Source organism: Chiloscyllium punctatum, chromosome 8 (assembly GCF_047496795.1).
Source record: "Chiloscyllium punctatum isolate Juve2018m chromosome 8, sChiPun1.3, whole genome shotgun sequence".
Classification (NCBI taxonomy): Eukaryota; Metazoa; Chordata; class Chondrichthyes; order Orectolobiformes; family Hemiscylliidae; genus Chiloscyllium; species Chiloscyllium punctatum.
In genome coordinates, this window is record NC_092746.1 from 57,261,352 (window position 1) to 57,273,831 (window position 12,480).

At 41.3% G+C, this 12,480-nt stretch overlaps 1 protein-coding gene across 1 annotated transcript in view; it reads left to right on the top strand.

Annotated features, from left to right (window-relative positions):
• Window positions 1–7,147: 7,147 nt before the first annotated feature.
• LOC140480584 (polycystin-1-like protein 1) overlaps window positions 7,148–12,480 on the top strand; it is a 296,146-nt gene continuing 290,813 nt past the window's right edge. Inside the window, exon 1 of the mRNA XM_072575633.1 lies at window positions 7,148–7,294. Within this exon, the coding sequence (XP_072431734.1) occupies window positions 7,216–7,294 (79 nt within the window). The 5' untranslated portion in view covers window positions 7,148–7,215. The remainder of the gene's footprint in view (window positions 7,295–12,480) is intronic.

The following is a 12,480-nucleotide window of genomic DNA, read 5'->3' on the forward strand; positions in this document are numbered from 1 at the left end:
TCTCTCTCTCTCTCTGACATCTCTCCTGTTAGAACCTGTGTTTGATTTTACCTTTTTGGCCAAGGGGGAGTTTATGGGGATGTTGCAAGCATTTGGAACAGCATCATGAAGTTGCGATAAAGTCAACTGGGATTTTTAATACATAAGTTATTCTATATTCTGTTTACGTTTCATTTGGCAATCTTGCAAATAAGTTATGTTTTGTTCAAAACTAACTTTGGGCCAGCTGTATCATTCCTGGAATATCCACTTTACACCTACTTAAAACAATTGGCAAAATTTGGGTCTGGGTTACTTTCTTGAAATATTTTGAGGGGGTCTGGCCTGGTGAATAACAATATTGATTGCTACTGCTAGAAATTCAATTAGTCGAAAATAGGAATTGCACCAAGCATTCCTTTCTCAACAGTGATTTTAAAATTTTGCTTCCTTGTAAAAGTTAGGAAATTCTGCAGTGCTCATTCTGCCTTTCAGCACAAACAAAGGAATATGATTGCAATGACTACATGAATTTAAGTTTAAGCTTTAGCTTTTAGTCTGTGGCTCGCTGATGATATATTCTCTTTCACTCCACTGTGGTGCCACTTAGCAAAATGGTAGTTGCCTGCAAGAATTTCTATTTACAAGTTGTTTATGCTTCTGTATGTTTCCACATTGTCTTGTTTCTTAAAGAACGTATTATACTTCAATCTGTGCTTACTTATTTTCTGCAGATAATTATCCAACAGTAGAAATGACAATGACGATCTTAGCAATTTGCACAGTTGCCCAAAGAGATTGTGTTGCCATAGGATCCTTTCTCAGCCCAGCTATTGCTCACATCTTTTGTCAGGTACCATGGGAGGGATATCTTCAATGGAATAATCACTTGCTTAGTTCTGATTCATGAACAACACGTTTGTGATGTTTTGGTACATTGTAGAATTTCTTTTCACAGCTTAATAACCAATGTACACTAAAATTTAATGCTGAAAAGGAGAAATCAAACAAGCCTCCTTTTTTCGAGGTGTGTGTTGAGAAATGTGCCACATTCACAGGCCAAAATATGTGTTGGGATTCCTACAGTTCGACATCTGACAAGATTAGTATTGTTGGCAACCTTGTGAATAGGGCCCTAGTTATTTGCTTGGTGTGAACGTTTGATGCAGAGACAGAGTATACTGAAGCTATCCTGAATGACAGTGATGACAATAATCAATTTATCACTCGTTGTATATCTTACAAACTCATGAATGTGCTTATGTCTCCCATTTTTAACCCTGATCAATGCCCAATCTATTTCAGATTACCCTGGGAAGTATAAATGGCTCAGAAATGTGATCATCAGGTGAAACTGACCAGCACTTGCTACCACTTTGCAGGCGAAGACACGAGTAATGATCACTACCAACAGAATACTGCCTTTAAACCAAAATGAGGCATTTTGCCTGACATTCAAATGACCAATATATTTCACTATCGGTATGATGCCAGGCATGTAGGTCATGCAGCCCAACAACTCACAGACCAAATAAATGACACATCCCGTTGACCATTACAACAGGCAATATGCAGATCATGCTCAAGCAACTCAAGCCTATAAAACTCAGAACAATGGCCAACATTAAAGATATTTCTGTGATTGGGAAATTGATTAGATTTCCTACAGTATGGAAACAGGCCATTTGGCCCAATAAGTCCACACCGACCCTCCAAAAAGTAACCCATCCCCAATCCTTTATTTATCTGATTAATGCACCTAACGCTATGGGAAATTTAGCATGGCCAATTGATCTGGCCTGCATAGCTTTGGATTGTGGGAGGAAACCAGACCACCAAGAGGAAACCCATGCAGATACGGGGATAATGTGCAAACTCCACACAGACCATGGCCAGAGATGGAAATCAAACCTGGCACTATGAGGTAGTAGTGTTAACCATTAAGCCACCATGCCACCCCATGCCAAAATAATAATTAATTAATCCTAACTGTGCTAAAGATGTACCAGCAACCAATTAAAGATTATCTAATGGGCTCATAGTATGATTTATTTCTGTGTGCTCAAAGTGACATTTGTTCACACACACACATGACCCTTTTTTCTGGTGGCAAAATAATTTACCCATATATTGCTCAATTTTCATTGAGAACAGGGCTATGGAGACTGCCACTCTCTGCTGCTTTCCCCATGGCAACATCCTGACAAATTGGAGTGTCTACCTGTCCAGTATGCTAAGTCAGCTAAGTAAGCTTGACAAATTAACAGCTCATGCTACATCTCCATGCATCAGTAACCTCTAGTCATGCTGTACAAATTGTTGTTAATTTTCTAAATTTGGTTTCTTGTGTCCTAGTCCTGATGAGTGCAAGATAAAAGGTTTTGAATGTGTGCCTTTGTTAGCAATATTGAAATTCTGTAGTATAAAGCAATTAAAAATGGTAATATATTTACCTTTTTTTGCTTTGAGTCAGTTTCTTTTTAAACTTTGGTGTACTTTCCTGATGTAAACTTCCCAAATACCATTAAACACAACAGTACATCTCATTGTCCTCTTCAGAGATGAAAAACCACATACTTTCCAGTTTTTATTAATGGAATATCCATAAGTCTCCAGAACAGAGAATTCCAAAGATTGACGATGCTTTGAATCAAGATCTTTCTCCACTACTGAGTTCTAAATGATTATCTAGCCATCTTGAGACTCTGCCCTCATATTCCAAACTCTCCAGCCAAAGGTAATGACCTCTCAGTATCTAACTTGTTAAGCCCCTTTAAACTTTTCTGTGTTTCAAACAAATCACCTCTCATTTTTCCAAACTCCAGAGAATATAAACTCAATTTACTCAGTTTGTCATCATAAGTCAACCCTCTCATCCCAAGGAGCAATGTAATGCACCTTTGCTGTACTGCTTGCAAAGCAGGTACATCCTTTCTTAAATTCTGAGATAGTATTCCAGATGTATAGTTAGAGTCACAGTGGTATACAGCATGGAAACTGACCCTTCTGTCCAACCCATCCATGCCGACCAGATATCTCAACCTAATCTAGTCCCATCTGCCAGCACCCAGCCCATATCCCTCCAAACTCTTCCTATTCATGTACCCATCCAGATGCCTTTTAAAAGTTGCAATTGCACTAACCTCCACCACTTCATCTGGCGGCTCATTCCATGTATGCATCACCCTCTGCGTGAAAAAGTTGCCCCTTAGGTCTCTTTCATATCTTTCCCTTCTCACCCTAAACCTATGCCCTCTCGCTCTGTACTGTCCCACCCTAGGGAAAAGACTTTGTCTATTTTGCCTATCCGTGCCCCTCATGATTTTATAAGCCTCTGTAAGGTCACCCTTCAGCCTTCGACACTCCAGGGAAGACAGCCCCAAACTATTCAACCTCTCCCTTTAGCTCAAATCCTTCAATCCTGGCAAAATCCTTGTAAATCTTTTCTGAACCCTTTCAAGTTTCACAACATCCTTCCGATAGGAAGGAGACTAGAATTACATGCAATATTCCAAAAGTGGTCTAACCAATGTCTTGTACAGATGCAACGTGACCTCCCAAAACCTGTACTCAATACTATGACCACGAAAGAAAAGTATACCAAACGCCTTCTTCACTATCCTATCTACCTGCGACTCTATCTTCAAAGAGCTATGAACCTGCACTCCAAGTCTCTTTGTTGAGCAACACTCCCTAGGACCTTACCAATAAGTGAATAAGTCCTGCTGAGATTTGCTTTCCCAAACTGCAGCACCTCGCATTTATCTAAATTAAACTCCAACTGCCACATAGAATCATAGAGATGTACAGCACGGAAACAGACCCTGCAGTCCACCTCGTCCATGCCAACCAGATATCCCAACCTACTCTAGTCCCATTTGCCAGCACTTGGTTAGGTGCGAAGGAAGATGGACAGGTATGACAGGTCATGAGGGCGGTGCTGAGTTGGAAAGTTGGAACTGAAAGTAAGTGGGGTAGGGGAAATGAGGAAACTGGTGAAGTCCACATTGATGCCATGTGGTTGGAGGGTCGCAATGTTGGAGACGAGGTGTTTTTTCTTCAGGCATTGGGTAGTATGGGTGTGGTGATGGAGGATGCCCAGGACCTGCATGTCCTTGGCGGAGTGGAAGGGGGAGTTGAAGTTTTCAGCCACGGGGCGGTGGGTTGATCAGTACTGGTGTCCCGGAGTTGCGTGGATGTATCCGGAGGTTGGTGTGGTGGAAGGTGAGGACCAGGAGGCTTGTCTACATCCGTACTACACCTTCTCCCACCTTGCCTCCTGTATAAATGCTATCCTTTATTCCTTATTCCTCCACGTCCTCTGCATCTACTTCCAGGAGGATCAGTTCCACCACAGAATTGGCTTCCTTCTTCCTTCTTCAACAATGACTTTCTTCTTCAATGACCGCAATTTCCCCTCCCACATGGTTGATGATCCCTTCCAGCATGTCTCATCCACTTCCCACACCTCCGCACTCGAACCGTAGCCCACCTATCACAACAAGGACAAAACCCCCTGGTCCTTACCTTCCGACCTACCACATCTGTATCCATCCCATCATTCTCTGTCACTTCCACCATCTACAAATGGACACCACCACCTGAGATAATATTTCCCTCCCCACTCCTATCTGTTTTCCGTAAAGACCATTCCCTCCGCGACTCCCTTGTCAGGTCCATGCCCCCCAATAAACCCCCAGCTCCCGGCACCTTCCCCTGCCACCGTAGAAATTGCAAAACCTGCACCCACACCTCCCCCCTCACCTCCGTCCAAGGCCCTAAAGGAGCCTTCCACATCAATCAGAGTTTTACCTGCACATCCACACGTCATTTACTGTATCTGTTGCTCCCGATGCGGTCTCCACTTCATTGGAGAGGCAGGATGCCTACTTGCAGAGCGCTTCAAGAACATCTCCGGGACACCCCCACCAACCAACCCCAATGCTCCGTGGCCGAGCACTTCAACTCCCCCTCCCACTCTGCAAAGGGCATGCAGATCCTGGGCCTCCTCCATCGCCATTCCCTAACTACCTGACGCCTGGATGAAGAATGCCTCATCTTCCGCCTTTGGACCCTCCAACCACATGGGATTAATGTGGATGTCACCAGTTTCCTCATTTCCCCTCCCCCCACCTTATTCTACTTCCAACCTTCCAACTCGGCACCACCCTCATGACCTGTCCTAACTGTCCATCTTCCTTCCCACCTCCTCTCTCCACCCTCCTCTCCCACCTATCACCATTACCCTCAGTTCCATCTACCTATCCCTCTCTCAGCTACCTTCCCCAGCCCCACCCATTTATCTCTCCATCCCCTCAGCTCACAAGCCTCAGTCCTGCTGAAGACCTCCTGCTGGAAACATCGATTCTCCTGCTCTTCGCATGTTGACTGACCTGCTGCACTTTTCCCGCACCACACTCTCAACCCATGTCATCTAAACGCTTCCTATTCATATATCCATCCAGATGCCTTTTAACTGTTACAATTGTACTAGCCTCCACCACTTCATCTGACAGTTCATTCCATACAAGTACCATCCTCTGTTTGAAAACGTTGCACCTGAGGTCCTTTTAAATCTTTCTGGTCTCACCTTAAACCTATGCCCTCTTGTTTTGGACTCCTCTATCCTGGAGAAAAGATCTTGACCATTCATCCTATCCGTGCCCCTCATGATTTTGTAAATTTCTACAAGGCAACTTGATTTATTTGAACTCACTAGAAATAAGAATGAGCGAAGCTATGCTAAATGTTGCGTTGTGATTAGAAGCAAAAACAAAAATTGCTGAGGGAACTCAGCAGGTCTGGCAGCATCTGTGGAGAGAAAGCAGAGTTAATGTTTCAAGTCCAATGACCCTTCTTCAGAACTTGAATTGAGCAGTGGTTGCCTGCTCAGAAGTTCGAGAGGAGAGCAAGGATGTTTTTTATGATTTGAAGGTGATGGTGTTGGGCTGGGGTGTGCAAAGTTAAAAATCACACAGCACCAGGTTATCTTTTTTTCTTTTTTTCTCTCACCCCCACACTACCGCCTAACTGCGGTAGTGCTTATTTTTCCCCCAGCACCCATGGTATGTGTGTGCAGGTGTGAGACACAGTGAGAGACACAAGGTGTACGAATTTTTATTCAATTTCCACCACCAGGAAGATAGGAAAACACCTGAGTGACCAGTGACAAGCAGTGCCCTTCACAAAAAAGGCAATGCTGTGTGATCAAACAGTGACGGGGAGGGAGGGTTTAAATCAAAATAGAGTTGGAGGGGGAAATAATGCACTCCACTCCCTGCGGTGCCCACCTCTCCCTGAACATCTCCAGGGTGCAGCACCAGGTTATAGTCCAACAGATTTATTTGGAAGCACTAGCTTTCGAAGCACTGCTCCTTCATCAGGTGGTTGTGAAGAATAAGATTGTAAGACACAGAATTTATAGCTGAAAATGTGTTGCTGGAAAAGCGCAGCAGGTCAGGCAGCATCCAAGGAACAGGAGAATCGATGTTTTGGGCATAAGCCCTTCTTCAGGAATCCTGAAGAAGGGCTTATGCCCGAAACATCGATTCTCCTGTTCCTTGGATGCTGCCTGACCAGCTGCGCTTTTCCAGCAACACATTTTCAGCTCTGATCTCCAGCATCTGCAGTCCTCACTTTCTCCTCACAGAATTTATAGCAAACATTGACAGTGTGACGTAATTGAAATTATATATTGAAAAAGGCCTGGATTGTTTGTTAAGTCTCTTATCTTTCAGAATGACCATGTTGGTTTCAGTTCTTTCATATTGTAAATCGCAGAACTTTTTTAAAATTACATTCTCAAGTGAACTTTAATAATAGGTGCGACTTTGGCTCAGATAGTGCATTTAAAATGTGAGGTGTCTTGTGTGAGACTCTGTGCCCCAAACTTCAGACTGATTCTAATCTAAAAAAGGGATTTACAGAATCTTACATGGATTCATGCAGTTTTTGAGCGACATAAACTGTAATTCTGCAAGTACAAAATCACCCCGCAAATTTATGTGGCTGCGTGTGTGTATGGGGGGCGCGGAGAGAATGAGTTTGTTATTGTTGCTAGAAATGGGAATGTGTTTAATTGCAGACTGACGAGCTTTTTGACCCAGAGGAATCATATGAAGTGGGAGTTCCTCCCACTCTGACGTTGGCGGTTTACAGGTGAAGGGATTCTGCTTGAGGTTATTGAGGGTTGAAGTGAGTGGGAACAATGTGATCCAGCAGAAAGGGTTTCGGAAGATGGAGAGCTGGCTGCTTAAATCTTACCTGCTCCTTGTATTGTCCCTTGAGGCAGTCAGGACATCTGGGGACAGCAATGGTAAGTGTGAGAATTCCTCAGTTGAGATTTCTAAAAATGACGGATCTGACGGTGTCTGCCACAGTGTTTTCTTTTCTCTGAGCGTGTGCTGTGTAAAGTTTCTGGTTAATCAAGTGGTGAGAAACTCTGAGCTGTGTGGGCGATGCCCCAGTTTGAATAATCCTGCGAAGGATTCAGATTTATTCATCCAGCTGAAGCGATGCCGTTCGAAAAGTATTCATTTGAGGCTGTTTACGAATTAGTTTACTCAAGAGTGTTATGGTTCTTCAACCACGTTGAGTTAATTGTTAATTTTAGCAAAACAAAAACAACCCAGAATATTTCTGCTACAGTTCATTTTTTAAAAGTAAGTCAATCCGAGGAAGTGACTTCAATTTTAAAGGTTTCATTGTGGTCTAATTCGATATGAATTTGTAAATATCTTACAACAAAGACGTACATTTATGCAACACATTTTCTCAAATTTTACAACTTATAAATTTGTCCTCACTATTTTGTTGGAAAGGCGGCGAATTTTGCGAAACAACAATGAAATAAAATGATTTTTTTTTGTTGCGATGTTGATTGAGAGACAAATAATGGCCCAATGCTGGTGATAACTTCCCTCATTTCTTTTAGTCGTACCATGACATCATTTACTTCTATCATTGGCTTAATGTCTCACCTGAAAGACAGAAGCTACTGGAGTTGTGGTCACTAAGTATTGGACCGAGGCAGACTGTCAGCTTTGTGACTCAAAATGTGAGAGTGATGCCAAGTGGTCTGAAAACAACATTGTACTTTGAAATTTTGTCTGGATGTTATTGGAATATCTGAAAATATTGAAAAAAAAAGCAAGCAATGGTGCTTTGTATTTTATTTCAACATATGGTTGTAGCAATGAAAGTAACTTCTACTGTGGGCTGCATCCAAAGATAACTTGGGGACTGAGTGCTAAAAAGTACCTAAAGACTCAAAAGTAACATTAAACACATTATAGAACTTGAACAGAATTAGACAATATTTGACAACATTAGACAATTTGTACTGTTCTTCAAGTGGTGTCAAAGAAAATGAATCTAAAAGTAATAAATGTTAAATTCATAAAGATTAAAAAATACAACAGCATTGAAGGTGTTATGCTTTTGGGACAGCTGACCTTGGAAATGTTATAATAGTCACTGTGACCCTTAATGTTGGAAGCAGCAAAAATCCTCTTGTAGAATAATATTAACCACTACTTCTGACTGAAGTGTTAGTATGCTTTTGCTGTTTCTGGTCAGGGCACAGCTACCTCTGATGTGCAGGAATGGTCAAGTCAGCCGGATTTCACCTTTTTATTTGCCAGATCCTTCATATAATATAAATGGGTCAACTCATCGCCCTGTGTATCAGATCCAATTGCAAATATGCTTCTTGTTTCTAATTACACTTTTTTCTTGGTCACCACAATTCAAACATAGACCAATACAGCACAGCAGGCCCTTCGGCCCACAATTTCTGTGCTGACCATGATGCCATTCTAAGCTATTGTAATCCATTACCCCTCTATTCCTTACCTGTACATGTGTTCATCTGAGTAGCTCTTAAATATTTCTCTTTAATCAGTTTCTACCACCTCTCCAAGCAGCACTTTCCAGGCACCTACCACCTTCTGTGTAAAAACAAAAGCTGCCTCATGCATGTTCTTTAAACTTGTCCCCCTCTCAACAAAACCTATGTGCCATAGTATTTGGCATTTCTAACTCTGGAAAAAGACTGACGATCCACCTTGTCCATGACTCTCATGATTCTGTGTAACTTCTATCAGGTTGCCCCTCAGCCTCTGATGCTCTAGTGAAAACAATCCAAGTTTGTCCAACTTTCCTCACAACTAAATCACTCCATTCCAGGCCACATCTTGTAAACCTCTTTTACACCCTCTCCAAAACCTCCACATCCTTCCTCTGGTGTCGCAGCTAGAACTGCACACAATACAAATGGTGAAACTGAAGTCTTATGCAGCTTATAGGTTGCCAACTTTTATATTAACTGCCTGACTGATAAAGTCACATGTGCCATACAACTTCTGTACCACTTTATCCATTTATGTTGTCACTTTCAGGGAACTATGGACTCTTACCCCAAGATTCCTCTGTATATCAATGCCATGTACTAGATGCTTTCCTCTTACATTTGACCTCCCAAAATGCATAACTTTGTAAATGTTGGGATTAAACTCCGGCTACCCTTTTTCCACTCAACTTTCCAATTGATCTTTATCCTGCTGTATCCTTTGACAACCTTCCTTACTATTGACAACTCCACAACTTTCATGTCACCTGCAAACTTATCAATCAGATCATCTAAATCTACATCCAAATAGTTTAAATGTATTACAAACCAAAGAGGTCCCAGCACCGATCCCTGTAGAACACCACCACTCACAGACCTTCTGTCAGTAAAACATCCCTCCACAACTATCCTCTGTCTTCTTTGATCAACCCACTTTTGTATCCTACTTAGCAACTCACTGTGGATCCATGTGACTTAACTTTCTGACCCAGCCTATCATGAGAGATCTTGTCAAATGCCTGGGTAAAGTCAATGTAGACAACATCTAGTACTTCAACCTTATTAATCATCTTCATCACTTCCTCAGAAAACTTAATCAAATTTGTAAGACAAGCCCTCCCTTGCACAAAGCCATGCTAACTATCTCTAATAAGTCCATTCTTTCCCAAATGAGGGTACGTCTGGGTGGGAGCACTTTCGAGGGTTGGTGCAGACTCGATGGACTGATGGCCTTTTATACACTGAAAGGATTCTATGGTTCTGAGTAAATCTGCTCCCTAAAAATCTTCTCCAACAATTTCCCTCCTACTGATGTAAGGATCACTTTCTTTGGTTATCCCTGTTGTCCTGCTTAAACAAAGGAATAACATTGGCTGTTGGCTAATTAGTCTAACTTAAAACTTAAAATATATTTTTTTTCTTTTTAAATTTTGATTAAAAAAATTTACATCCCTGCATTGTTTTCCAGAATGACATTTCCAACTGTTTATTGTGTTTTGCTGTGGTTTTTGTCACGTGCGTTTAGCTACTCTTGCGAGGTCCAAACAAGCAATACAACATTTAAACCCATGGAAACACAGACACAGCAAACCCGAAACACTATGGGAATATTCAAGCGATGCTGCTCTAAAAATGAAAGAACTCTCAGACCTTAGTTTACAGGCAAAAGAAAGTTGAGGAATGATTTTTTAAAAACACTTTCTCATTCAAAACACTTTAAACCTGTCATTGTTTTATCTGTGCTACTGCAGGAAAATTGGTAGATTTATTTTCAAGGTATTTGCATAATGTATTGGTGAGCTGAGAGGGTACTGTGCAAAAATCGGCTAGGTGTATTGATTTTCCACCGATTTTAAAAAAAAATAAAGCTGACAAATATATTTTGCGATTGTCACATTTAACAAACATGAATAATATGCAAAGTGGATAGTTGGTTGCTTCCACAAACTGTCACATTTTAAGTTCCAGTGGAAATAAAACCTTTGGAATTTAAATTAGTACATTTCTCAATCCATTAGTGTATAGGTGTGAATTGTTTTGGGAAGTGGCTGCTGGAAAACTAAAAAGAATAGTGATGTTAAAACGCATTATCAGTGATTGGCTCAGTGACAGGTTTTCTACTGATGTAAATGCAATCACTAGACACATAATTCATGGCCATCCAGTTCAGTTCTTATCCTTTTAATATGTAAAGATTTGGAAAACAAGAATGCACATTTTAAATCTGAGTGTTGTGGGATCATGGGCTAACTTAGACTCTTAAGAGATGTACACCACGGAAACAGACCCTTTGGTCCACATCAAAAAGATATCCTAAATTAATTTTGTCCTATCTGCCAGCACTTGGCCCATGTCCCTCTAAACACTTCCTATTCATAAACCCATCCAGATGCATTTTAAATGTAATTGTACTACCCTCCACCACTTTCTCTGGCCACTCATTCCATACATGCACCACTCTCTGCATGCAAAAGTTGTCTCTTAGGTCCCTTTTAAACTTTAGGCTCTTAGACTCTCCTCTCACCCCAAGCCTAGTCATGTTGACTATCCCTAAACAGTCCTTGCCTTTCCAAATACATGTAAATCCTGTTCCCTCCACCACCGATGTCAGGCTCACCGGTCTATAGTTCCCTGGCTTTTCCTTACCACCTTTCTTAAATAGTGGCACCACGTTAGCCAACCTCCAGTCTTTTGTTACTTTGCCTGTGACTATCAATGATACAAATACCTCAGCAAGGGGCCCAGCAATCACTTCCCTAGCTTCCCACAGAGTTGGATCATGAGGGTTGGTGAGTGAATGTAGGTTTGTGTGAGTTAGCATCCAATTTTGGATAGGATCTTTGGAGAGAAAAGAGTGGCTTTTTCAGGTTGATAACCATTCATCACAGTTAAATTCAGACAGTCAACACACTAAGAGAATGTTGGACATTTTCTCAAATCAGGTAAAAGACTTAAAACTTAATTTGTATGTCAATTTATCTTTGAATGGAGAAGTATATTGGAACTGAACAAAAAAGTACAAACCTACAAGTGTTGGAAGAACCCAAATAAAAATTTTGTCAATTAAGGTTCTAACTAAATTTCACCAAACCAAGCCACAAAGAGTAATCACATTTGATGGCAACAATTGATGACATCATAGAGAAAGCACATAATAGTAAACATTTCCTTAACTTGACCTCTTGCAGCATATCATCAAATCTAGCTTGTATGCTGTTGAGTGTTACCAGCATTTTCTGTTTTATATTTGAATCTAAACACTGGCAGTCCTCCTTTGGCCAATGTCAACATGTCCATCAGTAAACAACTCCACAGGATTGCTGTAAATCTTCCAGAAGATTCAAGATATTTTACAATATTCTCTATGTTCATGACTTCTTCAACACAAAAGACTCACCTTCATAATAAACTCAGCATTTGAGGTTTATCAGGAGATGATTCAGCCTGCATTTCAAAGCATGCTGAACACGAGTAATGACAATGCTCTTTGTGGCTTGGTTTGGTGAAATTTAGCAGTGGTAGTAGAGTCAGAGACATTAGGGACACTTAAGCGACTGCTGGGCAAGCACATGGACGGTAGTGAATTGAGGGGTGTGTAGGTTAGGTTGATCTTAGATTAAGATAAATATTCGGCACACCATCTTGAGCCAAAA